We start from the raw sequence: 23,407 nt of genomic DNA on the forward strand, positions 1-23,407 counted from the left end.
ATTAAACCGATAACACAAACCAATATGCTCTGAGGCTATAGAGATCAGTCACAATATGTTGTTATGAATCCTATGTTAATGGATTGTGTCTGCTCTCTACCATATGTTGCAATCCCCAGACCACTAGACACTCTTTTTGAAACAGAGAAAAAAATATGGCTTCAGCAAATTCAATTTAGCTTTGGTTTATATTCTATCATGCTTTAGAAACATTCTCAAGGAAAAAATATGTTCCAAACATTTTTGTTAATTACAAATTCCTAAGCCACTATCTGAGGAACAGTGTGCATTTTTTAAATGAAGACAATTTTTATTTTAAAAAATTACAGGCCAGGCGCAGTGGCTCAAGCCTGTAATCCCAGCACTTTGGGAGGCCGAGACGGGCGGATCACGAGGTCAGGAGATCGAGACCATCCTGGCTAACACGGTGAAACCCTGTCTCTACTAAAAATACAAAACTAGCCCGGCGAGGTGGCGGGCGCCTGTAGTCCCAGCTACTTGGGAGGCTGAGGCAGGAGAATGGCGTGAACCCGGGAGGCGGAGCTTGCAGTGAGCTGAGATCTGGCCACTGCACTCCAGTCCGGGCAACAGAGCAAGACTCCGTCTCAAAAAAAAAAAAAAAAAAATTACAAATTCCATTCTCCACTTACACTACTGATTCTTTCTGTCTGTTAAAAGAGAGAGTAGGTAGTTAGTCTGCTATGGTGTTATATCTATTTTGAATACTGTGAACGGGGGAGGCTCGGGTGTTTTTAAAAACAGAGTGTCGGCCCGGGCACGGTGGCTCATGCCTGTCATCCCAGCACTTTGGGAGGCTAAGGTGGGCAGATTATGAGGTCAGGAGATCGAGACCATCCTGGCCACATTGTGAAATCCCATCTCTACTGAAAATACAAAAATTAGCTGGGCGTGGTGGCACGTGCCTGTAATTCCAGCTACTCAGAAGGCTGAGGCAGGAGAATCGCTTGAACCAGGGAGACAGAGGTTGCAGTGAGCCGAGATCGCACCACTGCACTCCAGCCTGGGTGACAGAGCAAGACTCCATCTCAAAAAAAAAAAAAAAAAAAAAAAAAAAAAAAAAAAAAACAGAATGTCATTATGGTAGAGGAACAAGGCCACTAGACTGAGAATCAGACTGGACTCCTCTGCTGCTGTGTCAACTATTGTACCTACCCCAGGAGCCAATGACTGTGAACTATAAATCATGAGTCATCAAGAATTAGCTGATTCATAATGAAAACTTACAACACTGAAGGGTCATCATAGCAGCAGTAAAGCTGTGCAGATCCGAAGACAGTCTGACCGCTCACAGGCTAACTCTGACCTACAAATGTTTGCTTTTGTTGTTACTGGTTTTACATGGTGTTTGTTCTCACAATGCTTTTTAAAAAATGCCAATATTTGGCCGGGCGCGGTGGCTCAAGCCTGTAATCCCAGCACTTTGGGAGGCCGAGACGGGTGGATCACGAGGTCAGGAGATCGAGACCATCCTGGCTAACACGGTGAAACCCCGTCTCTACTAAAAAAATACAAAAAACTAGCCGGGCGAGACGGCGGGCGCCTGTAGTCCCAGCTACTCGGGAGGCTGAGGCAGGAGAATGGCGTAAACCCGGGAGGTGGAGCTTGCAGTGAGCCGAGATCCGGCCACTGCACTCCAGCCTGGGTGACAGAGCCAGACTCCGTCTCAAAAAAAAAAAAAAAAAAAAAAAAAAAAAAAATGCCAATATTTTAAAAATCTGAAGATTTGAAATAAAAACCTAAAGTACTACAAAGAAATGCAGGTCGCTCTAACATGAAGGTAGCCTTTTATTGACTAAGGCGTCTCTGAAATATTGAGATGAAATTAAGAGTTTCAGTGAAGAAAAATTAACACAGTTACACTCTTTGGCACAGAAGTTTAAAACGGACTGAAGTGTTCACTATTTTTCAAAAATATAACACTGGACACAAAATATTTATCCCCACAATCAATATTTTCTAATGCCTGAAACAGTAGAAGAATGTACAATAATCAAAGTAAGTATAGCTGTGTAAAATTTCAATCTTTTATATAATAAAATATAACAAAGATAAGAAAACATAAAAAGGGGAAACATAACATGTTAGCAAAAGGGTTAGCAATTTTTCAACAAAAAGCCTCACTGTGCCTGATGTGCATAAATAAATATGCAAAAAAGTCATTATTGATTCATACAAAAGGAGATAGGTAAAACAAACATGGAAAAATAGCCTTATTAATTCAATAAATACAACTTACAATATTTAAAACAGGAAAAATGATTAATTATAAAACAGAATTGGCAAAAATAGAAGCTTTCTAGGCATTGCGGTATCTTTGGTGGCACTGGGAATGGCTTCCACCCTTTTTATGGGACATCTTACACATCCCAAGTCATCAGAACAGTTATATCCTTTGACCAGGTAATCTTGCTCATTGCAATATGTACCTCAAAGAAATAAAAATATTTTAAAATGCTATACACGGCCAGGCACGGTGGCTCATGTCTTTAATCCCAGCACTTTGGGAGGTTGAGGCAGGCAGATCACTTGAGGTCAGGAGTTCAAGACCAGCCTGGCCAACATGCTGAAACCCCATCTCTATTAAAAAATACAAAATCAGCTGGACGTGGTGGCACATGCCTTTAGTCCCAGCTACTTGGGAGGCTGAGGCAGGAGAATCACTTGAATCCAAAAGGCGGAGGTTGCAGTGAGTCGAGATCACTCTACTACATTCTGCCCTGGGAGACAGAGTGAAACTCCATCTCAAAAAAAGAAAAAACAAATGCTACACACAAAATTTTTTATTGTAGCAATATTTGTCGTATATACAATAAATAATAATATTTAAAAACTTAAATACCTACAGTTTGGGAGTAGTCAATTATAACAAAAACAATAGGTGATAGTATTAGGCCACTAAAGTTAATAAATAAAATAGTAGTTAGAAAATAATATTTTTAGAAATTAATACTAAAATAGTTTATTATGTTAGAAAATAAACTCTTTTGAAAGCATAATGCAAACTTGTTATATCCTATGTTTAGAACTCTGAAAAATATGTGTGCGTATATATGGTCATTGTTCAGAAGAGAAAATGGAGAATTGAAAGTAATTGTTTTATAGTACAAGGATTATGGGTAATCTCACATTTAGTTTTTAAAAATATTTTTCTAAGTCGTTTTAATAATAAATTTTTCAAAAAACTGCATAACAGAGCTAATGTGGCAAATTAAGTGCCATTTCAACCCTAAAAGATGGTCGCCCAAGCTTAGAAGAGATGGGGGCTCAAGAATCCCAAGAAACAGGGAGAGAGAAGAATCTTCACAGCAACATGGGCAGCGCCATGTTGATGAGCCACTAAGCAGTTTCCAGGTTAGAGGAATGCAGAGTGCTGTCAAAATCCTTGTTTAATCCAAATGTGTGAGCACTACTCACTTAGGCTCATGCAGTGTCTCCCTGGATTTTATGTTAATACATTATTTCCTCTTCTGTTTCTTTTGTTAAGTGTGATCTTTCACTATGTCTTGGTAAATGAGAAAATTCCAGGTTCTCTGAATGAATCTCTTTTTTCTCCATCTTCATGATTCTTGTTAAATATATATGTTTTAATTCCGAATGAGTGCACTGCATAATCTTACCTAACTCTCTTCAACCGGACTTTCTCCACTGGGAAACTCTGTCTTTGGTATATTTGGAGCCCACATTTTATGTGGATATGATTCTCCTACTTCAAAAAAAGAAATGAGACACAGAGACAAAGTATAGAGAAAGAAAAAGTGGGCCCAGGGGACTGGCGCTCAGCATACAGAGGACCCACGCCAGCTTTTTCTTTCTCTATACTTTGTCTCTGTGTCTCATTTCTTTTCTCAAGTCTCTCGTTCCACCTAACGAGAAACACCCACAGGTATGGAGGGGCAGGCCACCCCTTCACTCCCCGACAAGGGGCCATATGTATAGACACAGCAAGGAATCTGCCAAGTTCTTCTGAGCAACTAACTACTCTTCTGGGCAAAATAATCAGGAGGCAAAAAATAAACAAATAAATAAATAAATGGATAGATAAATAAATAAATAAAATAGATACCAGGTCTTCAAAATTAGAAATAGCATTTGCTTCTTCCTTGTCCTGCTTCCAAGCATCTGTGAGTCATCCATATTTCAGAAGCACCATAGCCTTTTTCTTTTCCTTACCTCTCATTAAAATTATTATTCCTCCCCCTGTCATCAGCTCTCTTATTAAGGAAAAAAATTTTTGAACATCAGCATTTGGCTATGCAGATCCAGAGAGGAGATGATACAAAGCTTAGTGCATTAGGTCACTGAAAAATACAATTATTCTCCCAAGTTCTTGAAGTCATTTTGCTCTGGGGAAAAATATTTAATAGGAAATCTTTGGAGTAAATGTATTGAACACTTACCTATATACTAGGCTGTTGGAGACAGGCAAAAGCAGCACAGCCTTACGCTGTCAGAGAAGACTTCCTAAAACAGGCTCCACCGTTCATTTCTGAGATCTGCGTCAGGATACAGTCTATCTCAAAAGAAGTTATATTCACACCTTGGAGCTAGAAGACCTTAATCATTTAAACAGTACATATATTAAATCAGATTATATGGTTGCAAGCAACAGATTTTTTTTTTTTTTTTTTTTTGAAATGGCTCGCTCTGTTGCCCAGGCTGAATTGCAGTGGTGCAATTTCAGCTCACTGCAGCCTCTGCCTCCCAAATTCAAGCAATTCTCCTGCCTCAGCCTCCCGAGTAGCTGCGACTACAGGCATGTGCCGCCATGCCTGGCTAATTTTTGTATTTTTAGTAGAGACCATGTTGGTCAGGCTGGTCTCAAACTCCTGACCTCAGGTGATCCACTTGCCTCAGCCTCCCAAAGTGCTGCGATTCCAGGCGTAAGTCACTGCACCCGGTTGCAACAGATTTTTAAACTTAAGCAAAAACTTATCAAAAGAATAATGGGAAGGCTCGATGTTTTGAAGTAAGAAGGAGAGTAACAGATGAAGCCTCGAACCACAGCACTCCAAGGATGCTAGTGCAGGAACTAGGGAACTGTGTCTTTGGGGCACTGACATTGGAAATGACTAGCTCCAAGCACTTTTGATGCCCAGTGTTTCTGCTTCAGATCCACCTTGGCCTGCCTTGAGTCCCATGTTTTGCCTGGTGAACAGGGAGTAGGGAGTCTGTGATTGGTAGACATACCAAAACCACGTGAAGCAGGAAGAGGGCAGTTTCCCAAAGAAAGGATTCTAAGAAAACAAAATCAGCACATTCCACCTGAAATTTTTGCATTCATTTTCCAATGTTTTACTTCAGTAATTTTAAATATTTTTTGTCCCAGTTTCAACAGTAGATGCGTAGATTGGTGAATATTAGCATGATCAGGTCAGGCTAGCAAAACTGGGCCTTGTTTCCTCTCCTTTTCATTGAGAATGTCCATCTCCACCCTTCTCTCTTAAACAGCTGTTCTAGGAAGCTCTTGTGATATAATGAGACTGTTTGGGATCAGGGGTGGGGGGAATTATGCAAATTTATTTTATACAAAAAAAAATCCTAGTTTTCATACACTTTCATTCGTTTAAAAAATATTAACAGTGCTGGGCACTGTTCTAAGCAATTAGAATATGTACCGAGCAAAATGGACAAAAATTCTGCCCTCCTGTAGCTTACATTCTACTTTGGTAGGGAAATAGGCAATAAACAAATAATCACATATTATGTCAGGAGAGAAATAAAGCAAAGAGAGAGAGAATGTGTCTGAAAGAGGAGGGAAGGGGGAACAGAATTTGCCTTTTCAAGCACAGTGATTAGGGTAAACTTCACAGATAAGTGACATTTGAGAAGAAATCTAAAGAAAGTGAGGGAAGGAGCAATATTGATTCCTGGCAGAAGAGTTTACAGGCACAGAACAGAAAATGAAAAGACCCTCAAGCTGCAAGTTGCTCAAGCTGCAAAGTGAACCAGTAAGAGAGAAGAAGAGGAAATAGATCTTGTAAGGTCTCATGGACCATTGCAAGGACTCTGAATTTACTCTGCAAGAGACAGAAAACCATCACAAGGTGTTGAGCACAGGGGTGACATGACAGCCATTCTTACTGCTGTGAAGAAGACAGAAGTCATTAGGGAAAACAACTAGGAGGCTGTCTCAATAATCTAGGTGAGGTGAGAGGTGATGGTGGCTTGGATCAGGGTGGTTGGTGGAGGTGGCGGGATGTTGTTGAATTCTGCATATACTTTGAAGGTCGGTTCCACCATATGTGCAGATACACAGGGTAATGGGATGCTAGAGAAAGACAGGAATCAAAGGTGGTTCTAAGGTTTTCTCCCTGTGTCAATGGCAAGGATGGAGGTTCATTGAAATGAGAAAGATGGTCCAAGCAGCAGGTTTCAGGGGGAACATTAGGGGTTTGCTTTTAATGTGTTATCTTTGAAATGTCTATTCATTACCTAAGTAAAGAGGCAGAGTAGGGACTTAGGAAAGAAAAGCCCCCAACTCTTGGGAGTCACTGACATCTAGGGGGGATTTAAAGCTGACTCTGGATGAGAACATGAGTGTAGTTGAAAAACTGAAAGCATGCCTATGTTTACAGTCAGAAAGATGAAGAAGAAAAACAAAAGAGATGAAGGTACAACAAAGAGAAAGAAGTATCACAAAAACAAAGTTGAGAAACTATACCAAAGAGGATGGAGTAATCAATGGTGTCCAAGCTGCCGATACACGAATAAGGTGAAAACCGACCATTAGATTTGGCAATATGGAGGCCATTTTTGACTTTTACAGGAATTGTTTGACAGGTAATGGGAGGGGACAAAAGTCTGATTGAAGTGGGTCTCAGGGAAAATGGGAGAAAAGGAATTAGAAGCAATGAGTATAGACAACACTCTAGAAAACCAGAGAAATCAGGTGGTTGCTATGTGTTGGGAGGTGTGGAATAGGCACAAGGGAGGATTAGCTGCATAGATCTTGATTAGTAACATCAAAAATAAATGATGAGTGAAACTCCCTTGCTGGAGACTTGAGAACTAGTCACTAATCTAGCTGTCAGATGTTTCAAGTGACCACATCTGAACAAAATACAAAGCAGGGTTTGGGCAACAACAAAGTTTATAATCTTATCCTCTACATGTTACTGATCTGGTCAGAGACCACACCTGTGATAGTACAAACATCTCCTTTTATCTGAATTTGGTCCATTCCTAGAAATGTGTTGACTAGTAAATTTATAGATGGTGGAAGACCTTTCCATTATTTCAAATGGGAAAAAAGTATTCGCATCTCATCCAAAAATCTCAAGCAGTTTCCCTAAATTCACTAAAACACTCTTAGGCACCTATAGGTATTTAATATCTAATGCACAATGTATAGATATGTGACAATCTACCAAGAATTTCTGCCTAATATAAACATTTAAAACATTAGTTGTATAATGCATAATTAGTTGGTATTCCTGAATGCAACATGCAGAGTACAGTATCAGATACAAACTATGTTTTTTCTTCACAGTGTAGTAAATATATACTAATGTAAATTAATAGTAAAATGCTAAAGAAATATAATGAATATAAATAACATTTAGAAAAATGAAATACATAAGCAAAGCAATTTTTCGAATGATTACTTACTAGTTAAAGAGTTGCCTAAGTGAGATAGGGTGGGCTAGAGTAAGTTTGTGAAGGACCAAGTGGAGCAATAAATGCCTGAGATTTGTCCCTGGCTAAATCCTGGGACAAGCCGGGTGCAGTGACTCACACCTATATTCCCAGCAATTTGGGAAGCTGAGGCGGGCAGATTACCTAAGGTCAGGAGTTCAAGCCTGGCTAATATGGTGAAACCCTGTCTCTACTAAAAATACCAAAATTAGCTGGGTGTGGTAACGCATGCCTGTAATCCCAGCAACTTGGGAGGCTGAGGTATGAGAATCGCTGGTGGAGATCGCAGTGAACCGAGATTGTGCCACTGCACTCTAGTCTGAGCCTCAGAGTGAGACTCTGTCTCAAAAAATCAAATCAAATCAATCAATCCTGTGACAGCCTTCTCTCCTTGGCCCTTGAGTCTCTGGAAGTATGTGGCTATGAGCTAGCAAACGAAGCTGCAGCTGAAGCAATGGGATAAAGGGGGAAAAAAAAAACACCTCAAAACTTATGTTTGCTTGCATTCTTTTTGCATTCATTTACATGGCTTTTGACAGCATGAGACTGGACTTCTGCTTGCATTTCTGAATGTGCTACCACTCAAGTCACTTGGCAGCTGCAATTATCATTTTGTCTGCAACACCTGAATGTATTTTAAATATTTGATATTGAATATTCGTAACTCCTTCTTTTCTTCCTCTGACCAGTAATGAGTATCAAGTTGAGCAGTTTTTTTACTAGAAAGTTTTCACTTGATAATATGGGGAAGATGCACATATGCATAGCACATTTAAACAATGTGATCCTAGGGGAGGAACCCCTGAATTACAAAGGCAGCTGTACATCTTGTCACTCAGACTCAGACACAATTGAAACATTTTCTCTGGTGTTCACAGGCAGATGACAGTGGATTTTCCATTCCAATGAGAGTTATAAATAAAATAATTTGGTAGTCGTTACAGTGAATTGTGAGACTTCAACTAGAAAAGGACACCTATAAATGGCCATTGCTTAACAAGCATTGCAGGCTTTGGCATCAGACAGTCCTGGATCCGCAGCCTGGATCCCGACTTAGTAGCTTGCATGATCTTGGGTAAGTAAGGTTATTAACCCCTATGAACCTCTGCTTTCTCAAATGTGAAATAAGGATAATAACACTTAACTTACAGGGTAATTATAAGATCATAATACACATATATTGTATCTGGCATATGTATTAAATGCTCAGTTTAAAAGCAATAACTGCTTCTGTTAGTCTATTAGCATGTGGGTATAAACAACAAGTTTAAAGAAAAAAATGTATAATATAAACTGAATATGGCCTATTTGTTATTGAGGTACTAAGAGAAAAATTATTGTTTTTAAGAGACTAATTATTGTTATGCACAAGAAAAGAGAGGAAGCCATGACCACAAAGGCAAGATGACTCACTGTGAGTTACATTTTTCCTCCTCATCTTGGCAGTGTCTTATAAAAAAGCAGTGCCCATCTTCTCAGAGTCTAACTGAATGTTTGATGATGTTAAAGTCCAAACTAAATTCTCCCAGTCTGTTCTTAATCCACAGCAATAACTCACTGAATCTTTCATATTACAGCCATATCCTATATACATTAAAATAGGTCTAGGTCAAGGACTATTTTCAGACACATTTGTATGTACTTTCTGCATGTCCGGTTTATATAACTAGTCGCCGTTTGCACACAGAGATGTCCCAGGAAAATCCCTAGTACCTCTGAAGCCCTTGGGGTCCAATGTGCTTCCCTACCAAACCCTTTCCCAGACCAGCATTCCTTGTTTCCTAGGGCTGGGCTTCGGCCTGCATTCCCAAATCATCTGCCCAGTTTTCCTGCCTTGTGCCGGTCTCGGAGCCCCCACTCAGCTCTAGTCTTTTCTTTTCTAGGGACCCTAACACTGGTCTTTGATTCATAGCCTGCAGTACTGGCAGGGAGGGAAAGAGATTTCCTGAGCTAGGCTCCAACACAGCCTGAAATCTCCGAGCTTTGCTTCTGAGTCCTGACCCCCAGATAGACTTCCCTATGCACGCTATGCCTGAATCATGCCTGGCTGGCTGTTTCTCCAGAATTGAGGTAGGAAGAGGTGGGAAGAATGAAAGGAAAACCCTTTAAAGAGAATGGGAGGATCATTCACATTGGACAAATGAGTCAGTGAAGACTGTGGGCTCTGAAAACAGACTGCATGGGTTTGAATCCCAGCTTCACCTTCACGAGCTATGTGACCGTGGACAAGTTATTGAAATTCTTTGTTGCTCAGTTTCCTCACTTATAAAATGGAGATTATACCAGTATTTACCTTATAAATTGTCATAAAGATGAGGCAAGTTGCTACATTGATAAAGTGCTCAGAATTGTGCCTTACACATATTAAATGTTAAATAATTATCAATGATAATGATGACCACAAGCTTCCTGCAAGGGGTAACACCCAGGCTCCTTAGTACGGCATCTGAGGATTTGCCTAGTGGGGCCCTGTTTCTCTCTCACTGCATATCTTTGTCCATGTGTGCCATTATTAAAAAATACCTGAGACTGGGTCCTTTTAAAGAAGAGAACTATATTCCCCACATTTCTGGAGGCAGGAAGTTCAAGATCAAAGCACCAGCAAGTTTATTGTCTTAGTAAGGGTCTGGTCTCTGCTTCCAAGATGGCACCTTGTTGCTTGACCTCCACAGGGGACAAATGCTGTGTCCTCACAAGGTGAAAGGGTGGAAGGGCAACAAAAGGGACTAGCTAGCTTCCTCAAGCCCTTTTATAAGGGCACTCATCCCTTCATAATGGCTCTTAATACCAACCCTTGGAGTTTAAGTTTAAACATATGAGTTTGAGAGGGACAAATACATTCAAACTATGGCACTATTCATGCCTTGTATACTCTTCCTTCAGCCACAGCTGTCAGTTTCACAACACTACACCACTGTCCAGGAAAGTCATGTTTTCCTTTGTTTATGCTACCCTCAGGTTAGTGCGTTCACTCTCCCCACCCAACCTCCCCATCCTGCCTCTCTTATTCAAACGTTATTTCATGCGCCAGCTTCCCCACAAATCCCAGGAAGCGTGGATCAAATGTATCATGGAGGTATATGTTTGTTTTCTCCCTAGACTCAAGCTGTTTAAAAGGAAAGATATAACATCCTTCTATCGCCATCCCATGATACACAGAAGAGTGCCTAGCACATAGTATTAACTCAATATATTAAGTGTTTTGAATTCTACAGGATTGACTCTTGTCATTGATGTCAATGGCTAAATAATGGCTGTTTTAGAGTACATGTGAGGGTTTTCTTAGATAATCTACACAAATCACTTAGCAAAGTGCTGGCCACATATATTTATTGTGACTACTACTGTTGCTATAACTGCTGATGTTTTGGTGTATAGCAGTATAGCAGAAAGAGCCCAAGCTTTGGAGCTGAAGAGAAATGGACTGAAAGACCAACTTTGCCACTTAAAAGCTGCAGGAACTCCAATTTCCTTAGTTATAAAATTGAGGCTATAATATCCATTTGAATGTAAAACACTTGGCAGAAAGTAAGCAACCAATAAATATCATTAGATTCCTTCTCTTTCTCTTCTATGCCTATTTTTGTGGCTTGGCTCAGTTTACTACACTTCTCTGGTCTCACTTTCCTCCTCTGTAAAAATGAACTAGATGATTTCCATGTTCCCTACCAGATCCAAATTCCAAAGTTACTGAACTCACCATCTTTTTCCCCTTGAATCTACTCATTCTCTGTCCCTGAGGGAGGTTCTTTCCCTGATAGCTACCCAGTATATTAAATTGTTTCAATTCTCTATCTCTATCTCTCTCAATCTCTCTCTAAGGGACCATAAAGTGGTCCAGACCCAGGGCCTTGGCACAACTCCAGGGGCCATTTGCACAGTGGGATTAACATACGAATAGCACCTGTCAACTGAAGAATCATGAGCTTCATAAATTCGGACAGGAGATCTTTATTTCTCGTAAAGGGTTGCAGCCATCCTGCAGAATGGGAAGCATAGCCTCAGGAGAAGCTGACAGCAAGCACTTCAAGGGAGGGGTAAAAGGGAACAGGAATTTATGCTGAGTGGGGTGGCTGAGTATACATATTGAATAACTTATAGGAGGAGTCATAAATATTTATGAAAAGAGATACATGCACATGTGCAGTTGAGCTTCATGCCTCTTCATAGGCCCCATGTTCAAAAAATGGTGGTGTTAGCATGACCCAAGGGTGGAGTTTTTGGTCTTCTGATGTCCAAACGTGAAGCTGAGGACATGAAAACCCTCACTGTGCATCCCCTACAAGTTGGTCAAAACCATCTGGAAATTGTGGTCATCTTTTAGGAAGGGTGCATTGTGAAACTGGTGAGCTGTCACACCGAAACTGCAAAGAGGGAGGGAGAATCTGGTTATGGCCTCAGATGATTAGCTAAAGGTGATAAAGCAATAAATTATCAGCTTCTTGTTTTCCACAGCTAGCTTCTGCTTACTTCTTAAGAAAGAATTATAGCTAAAATTAATAAGGAAGGGACATACTGAGGCATGGTAGACCTCCCATTCTATCAAGACCAGGAATTCAGTTTTTAAGGTTTCTCCGGGGTCCCCATGGACAAGATAAAGTTCGTTCAGTCAGTTGGAAAGCTTTGAATTTTATTTTCATTTCTCACACTCTAGGCATTGGGAGATCCTCAGAAGCCCTCAGTCCAACCCTGGCTGAATTCCTTTCATGATGTATAATAAAAGTCACAGAACACACAGGGAGAAATAGTCTTCAGCTTTGAGTCCAGAAAAAATGAATATCCATCTGAAAACCAAAGAGTGCACGAGCATTGGGCCAGGTATATCATTGTATTCATGGCCTTTTCTTTCCTGTTCTGTCACAGACTTTACAAATGGGCATCAAACACTTCTCTGGACTCTTTGTGCTGCTGTGCATTGGATTTGGTCTGTCCATCTTGACCACCATTGGTGAGCACATAGTATACAGGCTGCTGCTGCCACGAATCAAAAACAAATCCAAGCTGCAATACTGGCTCCACACCAGCCAGGTGAGTGCCACAGGTGTCTTGCTCCAATATTCTTAAACTGTAGAATTTCCAATGATGGGAGGATCCAGAGCCGTATGTCAGACTGATAAGTCTTGTTACCACAATAACGAGGGTGGGGTAGGCACTCTCATTAGAGCAGAAGGAATTCTCTCTATCCCATTAATTCACATTTCCCTTAAATTAAGCTATCCCACAGTGCTTCTTCCTTTCCTATAACCCTCCACTGTTGCTCATAATAGAAGCAATAGAACTTTTTTTAACCAGGTTTCACTTAATAGTGACAGTCTGAAAAGATGGTTTGAAAGATTTATTTCCTAGGTTCTTTTCTTGTCAAAATTGAAACCTATTACATGAGTTTAAAGTCCCTGGTCCCCTTTAAGTGATCCCACTTGCCCCTGTTCTCTCTGCTTTTTCCCTGGTCCAGAGAGGTTTGAGACCCACTGGGACCAAGGCCAAACTGCACAAGGCCGCAGTTCTCTCCTGTAATTTAGACATCAACACACTGATTTACAGGGAGAACGGAAACTGTCAAGCAGACTAGTGATTCAAACACACTCATTTGCACATCTCTCCCTGAATGAAATTGGCATGGAGACCCAAAATGTAGTCAGAAGGCTTCATAATGATGGAAGACTTCTAACAAAGGGAGTGGTTTCACTTGACCACAGCAAGGTTGGATAAGCAATCCCAGCCTCTCCTGTGGTGAGACTGCCTCCTGCCCCTCAGTGTACCATAGATTACCTCCCAGCAGGGAGGCTGTCGCTTCTTCTGCATTTACCCCACTCATGTATTCATATACCCTCACGCTAACCTCCTCGCTTTGGTAACACTTTTTTTTTCTAGATAGGTTACTATCATTGGTTTGGTTACAGTTGAACCCTGTTCTTCCTACTTTCATCCTGGGAAGTATTTGGTCTTCTAGGAGAACTCCACATATCTTCCTTATTGTATCCTAATATGATTAATTTAATTCTCAAGAGTCTTCCTTCCCTTCTTTGTTTTGGTTGTCAATAATTTTATACTTTTTACTCATCTTTAGCAATTGTTGAAGGCCTTCTGCTACACATTAGTTATGATTGTGACTCCTTATATCACATACTGTCTTACAATACTGAGCTTTCCATCAGAACACTTTTTTGTTTATCCAGGTGGAGTAATAACCTCTAATTAGAATTTTTGTTCTCTCGAGATTTGAGGCTGAATGTTGATCTATTTTTAGGCATTCCTGGAATTTGTTTAAAGAGGCCAAGGTTTGTAATGACTACATATACCATTAAATGTCAAGTGGTTCTTCATCCCCTGACCTATGTGTTTCTCATAATTTCTACATGTGAATCTGTTCTCTCCACCAGAGATTACACAGAGCACTAAACACATCATTTGTAGAGGAAAAGCAGCAGCATTTCAAGACCAAACGTGTGGAAAAGAGGTAAGAAGGGGCCAATGGCAACTGTCTTTATATTTGTAAAACAATATTTAGAGATCTGTCTAAATAATTATTCAGATCAAATCAGGACAATTTGTTTAACAACAGAATCAGTATAAATAAAACAGAATAAAACAGAATAAAAAATGTATATGGACACTAAAATGCAGCATACACAATATACTGTCATGGTTAGAAGTGTAGCCATGGACTCTAGGATCAACCCTCTTGATCCAAATCCTGTCCCCAAGACTTACGATATGTGTTACTTTGTGTAAGTCATTGATTTAATCTCTCTGCACCTCATGTTCCTCATTTGTAAAGTTGAGATAAAAACAGTACCTATTTCCTAGAGTTGTTGTAAAGATTAAATAAGATCATACATGTAAATCTCTGAATGAAAGGAAATGCCTAATAAATATTAACTATTATTATGTACAAAATACATGTAAGAATTAATGAATACTGCAGGCAATTAATTTCACGGTTTACTGTCTTTTGGCATATTTCCACTCCCTACTCCTTTCTAGCACTCTTAGGAACAGAGTATTGGAAACATGAAACAGACATGCCCTGCCTAATTCATTTCCTGGCACTTTTCTACAAACTCCCTAGCAAAGAGCATCTTATTAATAGGAAATAACAAACATTAAATGCATTGATGACATCTGAAAATCGAAGCTCTTGACTCTCACCACACCAGGCTGTGGATGACTGTTACCTAGTTCATGGTGACTAAAGATGTCAGAAGCACTTGGGTCTGGTTCCTGGCTGGTTTCTGCTGCCTGCTGCCTAAGGCAACCCTCCCGATTCTTTCATACACCCAGAGGCCTCAGATGAGGGCATCAGCTCCAAGCAACTGTGTCATCTGTGACATATCCTCAGCTCAAAGCTTGGCTTTCTAGTTTTGAAATCTGACACACCTCTCATCATAACAGAAGAAAAAGGGATGGAAAACAGGATTCTTTTTCATTTTAAGTATCTCCTCTGGGACTGCTGCAGTACCCTTCTATCCAGTCTCCATCTAGCTTGTCAGAATCATTTCCTTTATCTCTTGAAGTATCTCTTTCCAGTCAGTGAGCACTCCTCCCGCCTCTCTCAGTCTGTGGTATTCCTGCATCATATTGCAAGTCTGTTAGTGACAAGCTATATACCAGTCCAGCCACAGCTGTTCCATGTCATGTTACATCTATTTTTTCTATTTTTAACATAAATTTTTAATAACAGTAACACAAGAAGACATAGCAGCAAATGTATCATCTTACAATGACAAAATATTTGTTTTCCAACTATAACAGAAACAGGAAGCCCAATAATCCCATCTCCAACTGTGATATGATTCATATTCATGTCTTTCTCACATAAATTGAAAGCCATTTGTGTCTTCTGACGCAACTTACCCACTTTTCTTGGCAGATTCCCTTCCTGAACCCCTTATTTTGAGGAGCTAAGGAGAATAGGAGCTCATGGTTTAGCTTGGGCTCACATTTCCTGTGCCTACCTCTATACAGCCCAACATTAGCAGCCTGTCAAACCCAAAGAGTGTTTGGCGTCCCATAGCCGTCATGTCTCTTTGGAATAGTCCAGTGGAGTACTGAACCTCAGTGTTACATAATTGCTCCAGGGAAGCCTATTTTTAGTGTTAAATACCCATTTTTAGCATTAAATACAGCTCTCTCACTGGTCACATAACACTCTAAGACTGAAGAAGGCTTGAATCAAAGCAAAGCCTAAATGTTACTGAGGCTAGGAGTATAACACGTGCCTTGGGTTATTTTTTCCAAGCAGACACTGAGTCTTACACTCAGCATTTGTCACCTTGCACTCATAGGTACCCACATCAAATACCAGACAACTGGTGATACTAGCAACTAGAATTTGGCACAAAGTCCAGCATTTGTTTATTCCTCTATATTATATTACCAGATAGATATACAAAGCTCTGGAGAAGACCAGTCCAGCTATCTTTACTTACCTTATCACTGTGGCTATCTAGACAGTCGAAGAAAATGTGTAGATGCTCTACTCTCAGGTTTTCCCTGCTATGAACCATTGTATGGCATTAGAACGCTCTCTCCCTCTTCTCTTGGAAGAATATCTATGTAAATGCTCATGCCTGCTACAACTTGACATCCCTCCCCTGTGCTCCATATTCACTGAACAAATAAAAGAGCAAACAGATAAATGAATGGATTACTAACACGAGTTTGAGGAAACGCTTGGAGAAATTTTGGGCCATGATATGGAAGTAGGTATTGCCCCTTATTCATTTAATGCAGAGAAAATAAGGTACATATTACAGGAGACTATTTATATATAGCCCTGGGTTTATTCAACATGTGATTTCACATAAATTTTTGGTCTATCCTTCATCTCACTGGGTTCCCAATCAATGCACGCCACTCCCCTTTTCCCATTTCTCTCACCCCAAGAAACACAAAAATTACACACTATAACAGCACAACCACAATTACTTTGAGATTATTCAAATTCAATAGGAAAAGATTTGAAGAAAAATATTAAAGGGAATTATCAAGCTAGAAGGAAAATTATATCTCCTCTCTGATTCAGGTCTAAAGCCAATGGAGCTATAAGTGGGTTCATTACAGAACTTTTACCCAGCCCAGGATACATGGAAACTGAGTTCTAGTGCCCTCTGCTCATTTATATAAAACTTAGACTATGAGGCATGTTAAAGAACCACAGGTTGGTTTGGAGTGTGTGTTTCAATGGCTTGGGGCATGTATAAGTTGGTCTTTGCTATGTGATAAATCATCCCAATACTTAATGTTTTAAACAACAGCAAGTTGCTTACTAATTAGCACAGCTGATCTGAGCCAGACTTCGCTGATTTTGGCTGGGTTTGCTCATATGTCTGTAGCCAACTTTGGGGGAGGGGGAAAGCAGCTAAGGGCTGTCTGATCTATGATGGCCTCAGCTGGGTCAACTGGGAAGCCTGAGGATTCTCTCCATATGGTCCGCCATCATGCAGCAGGCCATTCTGGACTTGTTCACATTGCAGCAGCAGTGTTCCAAGGGACTGGAAATGTGCAAGACTTCTTAAAAGTTTAGGCTTGGAACTGCCACTCTGATATGTCTGCCACTTTCTGTTGGCCAAAACAAGTGTGAGAACAGTCCTAACTGAAGTGGGGAGGAAAGCAGATTCAGCATAGGTACAAGCTGCAAAGTCACATTACAGAGGGCATAAATGAAAGGAGAAAAGAAGGTTTATGGCCACTTTTACATAGAGACTTTATTATTCTTCTCTTTCCCCTTCTCCCTCCAGATTGTCCCCTTCTCCTGGCAAGTAAGAGTCCAGGAAAAAAGTAAATTCAGTTACATGAATGAGAACAAAAACACAATGGTTTGGTAGGGTGTTTCTATTTAGTTTTGTCCTGTGGTTGATTGCAAAAGTTGTCATAACCCTCCTACTCCACCTTCTGCTTCTCCTATGGTAGAAAAAATCAGCAGCTATGCTGCTTAGGGCTCGAATCTGCTCTTGTAGTGAGAAACTCTTCTTACCGCATAAGTGTCAAAGTGTGTTCCAGAAACAGGCTCACTCTCCCCCTGTGACTATTTGGCAATAATTCTCATGCTGTCTATAGCCAGCTCTCCACGATGGTAGTAGGTGATAGGATGCAAGCCTGAAACAGGATTGCAAATTGCATTCTATATGACACTCATTATCCCAGCAAGAAACTGAGGGCTTTCTTGGAATTTTTTAAGCATCAGACCTGAACTGTCATTCTCAACTCACATAAAAAACATCCCTATAGTAAGAAACACTTTGCTGAGACTTGTGGCTTATATGCTTTTATTCTCCCCAAAATCAAGTAGTAAATATCAGGATGGTCCTGTGGGACTAAGGATGAGCCATGTTATGAGATCTGTCAGCAGGCTGATGCTCAGAACCCAACAAGTGAATAAACAGATTTCGCTTTTATTAAAGCATCACCTTTCAAACCATAAAATGTTTTAAGGTGTGGCTAGTTTCTGAGCTTCCCTTGCAGAAAGGAAATTAAAAGCAACCTGAGGTTGTTCACAAAAAAAAAAAAATTGTGCCATACCCCATCCTATCAGCCCTTCAGATGACACCCGATTCCAATTTCAGAGCAGCATCGGACTTGAACTTTTGAATGTTCATGACTCCTTATTGCCCCATGACACCCTAGCAGGGAGTCTGTCCGTGGCTTTGTTACTTCGTCTCTAAATGCACACCCAGCTCCATATTACTGACACAGGAAACGGCTGACAGATGAACAACAGCACTTTAAGAGCTGCAGAATGGAAAGTAAGTCTAAAATTTCTCTGTTTCCTAGGTCCAATGTGGGACCCCGTCAGCTCACCGTATGGAATACTTCCAATCTGAGTCATGACAACCGACGAAAATACATCTTTAGTGATGAGGAAGGACAAAACCAGCTGGGCATCAGGATCCACCAGGACATCCCCCTCCCTCCAAGGAGAAGAGAGCTCCCTGCCTCGCTGACCACCAATGGCAAAGCAGACTCCCTAAATGTATCTCGGAACTCAGTGATGCAGGAACTCTCAGAGCTCGAGAAGCAGATTCAGGTGATCCGTCAGGAGCTGCAGCTGGCTGTGAGCAGGAAAACGGAGCTGGAGGAGTATCAAAGGACAAGTCGGACTTGTGAGTCCTAGGTGACCCTTTCTCAGTTCCTGACCTTCCTCTGAGCCCTTGAGACACTTTGTAATGCTCTTTTGTAACTACCGACAAAGGTATGGGGAAGCTGAGGCCTAGGTCTTCTCAGAAGTCAAGTCTGCTCTCCCTAGCCTAAAATGCAGCAGCAGCTCCTCTCAAGCTCACTCCCTAGGTCTCCAGGGTAGCAGTGTTTTTCTAGCAAGAATCTTGGTCAGGAGTAAGCTCTGTGTGAGAGATCTGTGAATAATCAGATAACCCCAGCTCCCGTTAACCTTTTCACCAGGTGCCACAGTAATATTTCTGGTTTTTAGCCCTTTCTCTGCACTACCAACAAGAGATAAAATTGTTACTCATACTTATGTCTTACTGGGTTGTTGGTTTTCATCATAACACAGAACAAGGTTATCCAGGGTTGTAGCTTTTGATACAACTCCCCAATCTAGATTTATTTCTACATTCTGAATGGGGAGCAGGTAAGAGCAGAGCACCTCCCACTGGGGGTGGGGTACTTAAAAATTAACTCATTAGTATCATAAACGTCAAGGATTGATTGGACCAGGCAAGAGCCACGTTTTTGAGAGGTTCTGGATCTCTGACTCCATCCTGTTTAGTAAGAACAGGCTTATTAACACGCCACTGTGAAAGGGGAAGAGGATGTGGTAAGCGGGAACAGAAGACAGGCAGAAGAGGCATTAAAAATGCATATCATGCTTTTAGAACAAAAGCTCTGGGCCAGAAAGGCAATTTGGCTAAAAAATGAATAAGACTACTTCTAATGTAATTAAGCATCTCCACTATGGTGTGTGCCTTTTATAAAGAAGAGAGAAAAAGGCAAAGCAAGGTTGTGGCCTTAGGCTGGACCTGGAATATCCCTGCTTATTGCCTATAATGGAATAAGTGACACTGTGGGTGAAATGTTCTACACACCACACACAAGGCCATTTTCAGATCAGCAGTCACCCATCGCTTAGCATAGAAATCCCAAAACCTCCAGCCTGAGACCACCACCAGCTTTGACCATTCAAGAATTTGCCGTGTGCTTTGCATATCTGTATAGAAAATTAAGTCAATTCCCCATCCTCATACTCACTCATCTCCGAGGAGCTATGAACAGGTTTTGGTCCCTCTAATGATCCTCCAGCCTCATGTAATGCCCCCCAAAGACTGATACAAGTAACCTCCCCTCTGCTTAGGTGCCGCTTTCTCAGCATATAATGTTTAGGCAGCTAGGGAAAGGAATATGGGTCAGTTCTCAAATGTCAATGTAGATACGAGTCATCTAGCGGAGAACTCATCAGAGTGCAGATTGCCAAGACCCTTCTCCAGAGATTATGGGGTGGGGGTGGAGGTCTAGAGGTAAGCTCAGAAACCTACTGTTAGCCAACATCCCCAGGTGACTGACACGGGTGGTCTAAGAAGTACTCTTCTAGAAACACCATTCTGGAAGTTTGGCTGCCCACAGGCATGAGGAGAAGCATGAAGAGAAAACCGTTTGAGAAGTTTGTTTTGTTTTTTAAAAACTTTAGCACACATCTGCTGATTCTCCTTCAACATCCTCACCCCCACCCCTGGGCACCATTTTGGACAAGACTTCCTTATTTATCAATTACTTGCTTTATCTTCTCAGGACTCATTGTTCCACTCCCAATCAATTTGAATGCCTACAATAAGTTCAGGAGCTGTGCCAAGAACTTTCCTCTTTTACAGCTGCAGATCATTGGAAAGGTGTCTCAATCACAAAACTTCTCCCTCTACTACTGGATGAAATGTCTGCATTTCCACCAAAATCTACCCAGTCACCCAGGGAATAACAACTTAAGTTGTAGTTGGATAACACCTAGTGATAAATTGGCTGAGAAAACCCTGGAGTGGAGGGAGGCTCGGAGATACTGATACGGATGTGGGAGGGCTCCAAAGTTAGAGGTCACCAATCCCACAGATGAAACAGTTCAATAATGAGGAAACAGGTGAGCCCCGAACACAGAAAAGGACAATTCTGTGTTGAAACACCCCATCCCCTCATGTTCTCACCCCAGGCCCAGAAGTAGGTTTGCAGCTGCCTTTGGAAGATTTTGCCCCTTAGCCATCCCCACCCACTTGCAACAGCTAAGGATGCTGGAGACTCTGCCACCATGCTCTGCGTGCCCCTGAATCTCTGTGCTGCCCAGAAGGCTGATGTACAGGTGTACCTCAATCCACATTACAGCCATGCTCCTAATGTACATGGACATTTTTGTAACTCAGCTCATATTCTGACTGTATTTGAGAAGCTGGCTCTTTAAGGGAACCCAGAAGTCAATCCTTTTGTAAAGTAAAGCACCCTTTTGTAATGCAATTAATTATCCCTTAATGTATCTGTTTTGTAAGTCTCAATTTTTGTATATCGGGTTTACCTTAAGCTTCTCTAGTGAGGCATTGTGAGCAGTGGTGATCACATGTCAGATAATCCTGCGTATCCACGAAGTAGATGACCAATGCACGCTCCTCAAACATCTTTGGAGGAAGTACCTGGCCAAAACACTGGTCAGGATGCAGCAAGCAGCAGCAGGGGCTGAAGGCAGGCTTACTGCCATCAACATTGCTTGAAATGCCTCTATGTTCTGAATAAAGAAAAACCATAATTGCTTGTGGTGAAATGAAGCAGTCTTCATGTTAAGTAGCAATGGTTATTTTTATTGGTAGTAATCGAACAGTGTTTTGCAATTTGTGAAACAGTGTATTGTGTTTTGTAAAATGTCATGAAATGGTGGGTCCTTGGAAACCTCCTTTCTGTTCAGCTCCACCTCTGTTCTTTCAACTCCTTTCAGGCTCAAAAAAAAAAAAAAAAAAAAAAAAAAAAACAAAGATCAGAAGCCTTCACATGGAGGGTTGTATTTTGGTAAAGAAGAAAGAGATGAGATAAGGGATGCTACCTTGCTTCCTCTACTGGGCTTCCCTTTTCATGAGATCAAGGCCTCCATTCTCTTCCAAGTGCTCATGCTGGGAAACCTGGAATATGACACATTGTGTCACACACCCCAACCCTGTTTTCCAAGGGGAATTTCTGGCACAGGAAGCACATAGTAAAGCATGCTCGAATGAGCTGAAACAGATACAGCTACCTGGTTCGTGTAAATAAGAATAAAGGCCCCAGAGTGTGTATGCTTCCAGGTAGAGGCGAAAGGGGAATCTCCCAAAATTTAAAAACAAGTTGGAAGAATAACCAGGACAGCCAAGTGAGGCAGCCACAGGGACCCAAGCAGTCGAGGTCTTTAATGTGCCTGGAGATGACTCTCCATCATTCATGAATCTTGCTATTGCACAAACCCTATCAGGAGCTGCTGCTTCCCTTCCAGCCAGAGAAGTGGTTAAGTGGAGCAAGTGCCAAGCAGAACAGACCTTATCATCTTGGTAACAGACTTCTCAGTGTTGGTGCTGTGTCTGTTAGAGCCTTAGAGCAAGTTAAGTACTTCCTTGGTGTGGGTAAAGAAAAAAGGGGAAAGAAATTACTTTAGAGCCTTTTTCTCCCAATTCATATTTTTGATAGGAAAAACAGAAAACCCATCCAGTTCTTCAGAAATTGCTTTCTAGGCATTAACACTACTTTAGTATCTATACTGTTCAGTTATTCCTTTCTTAACCCACCTAAACTACCCATCTAATCCAGGATTCCCTCACTTTTTTTTGGTTTAGTTACTAATCATTTTATGAAAATAATGTACTTATAAGTATTTTCTTAAGGTTTGTGAAGAGTATTTGCATTGTGTCTTCATTTTAATGTGTTTGCAATCGCTCCGCTCCAGGAAGAACGGAAATGCTGTCTTGTGAGCATGAAGTGAACGGGCTGTTTTGCTCCAGCCACTTTTCTTGTACAACCACATGGATGGATTAGATGTCCTCAGGTCTTTTCCATCTTCAGTTTCTATGACTGTGGAATAAATGTTCAGATAGAAACTTCACTATTGGATGTACTGCTGGCTTTATCTTTGGAGATTCAAATGTTGACATGATACCAGTTCCTTCTTAACAGGAGACCCGTTAATATTATGATTTATGTTTGTTTCCTTGCTATAGTTCAAAGAAGAAACACAAGATATACTGAGAAAACTCAGAGCTCAGGCATCATGAAATGGCTTCATCTGAGACAGACCTTCTAGGAAAAAGCACAAGTTCAGAGGTCTCTAAAATCCTGTACTGATCACCCTCATTAGTAATTCGACAAACATCTGCTAAACAGCTTCCATGTAGGTGCCAAGTGCTAGAGACACAACAGTGAAGAAGATAGGTATGGTCCCCAACTTCTGACTTTTTTTTTTTTTTTTTTTTTGAGATGGAGTCTCGCTCTGTTGCCAGGCTGGAGTGCAGTGGTGTGATCTCGGCTCACTGCAACCTCTGCCTCCCAGGTTCAAGCGATTCTCCTGCCTCAGCCTCCTGAGTAGCTGGGACTACAGGCGCCTGCCACCACGCCCGGCTAATTTTTTGCATTTTTTTAGTAGAGACGGGGTTTCACCATGTTGGCCAGGATAGTATCGATCTCTTTATCTCGTGATCCACCCACCTCGGCCTCCCAAAGTTTATAGGTTTTTACAACCTATAAACAGGTAATACTATAATAACTAACATATATTGGGTACTTACTATAAACCATGATCTCATTT

At 41.1% G+C, this 23,407-nt stretch overlaps 1 protein-coding gene across 2 annotated transcripts in view; it reads left to right on the forward strand.

Moving 5' to 3' along the window:
• The window catches only part of GRIN3A (glutamate ionotropic receptor NMDA type subunit 3A), a 179,856-nt gene extending 158,784 nt beyond the window's left edge, over nt 1–21,072 (forward strand). Inside the window, exons 7-10 of one of the 2 annotated variants that reach the window (XM_030920259.1) lie at nt 12,520–12,684; nt 14,037–14,113; nt 18,430–18,758; nt 20,398–21,072. In XM_030920259.1, coding sequence (XP_030776119.1) covers nt 12,520–12,684; nt 14,037–14,113; nt 18,430–18,758; nt 20,398–20,399 — 573 coding nt within the window. In that variant the 3' untranslated portion in view covers nt 20,400–21,072. Of the gene's footprint in view, nt 1–12,519; nt 12,685–14,036; nt 14,114–18,429; nt 19,124–20,397 lie in introns of those variants that run through there. The other variant, XM_010374158.2, reaches the window with a different exon arrangement.
• Nucleotides 21,073–23,407: the final 2,335 nt, after the last annotated feature.

This window comes from Rhinopithecus roxellana, chromosome 16, assembly GCF_007565055.1.
Source record: "Rhinopithecus roxellana isolate Shanxi Qingling chromosome 16, ASM756505v1, whole genome shotgun sequence".
Classification (NCBI taxonomy): domain Eukaryota; kingdom Metazoa; phylum Chordata; class Mammalia; order Primates; family Cercopithecidae; genus Rhinopithecus; species Rhinopithecus roxellana.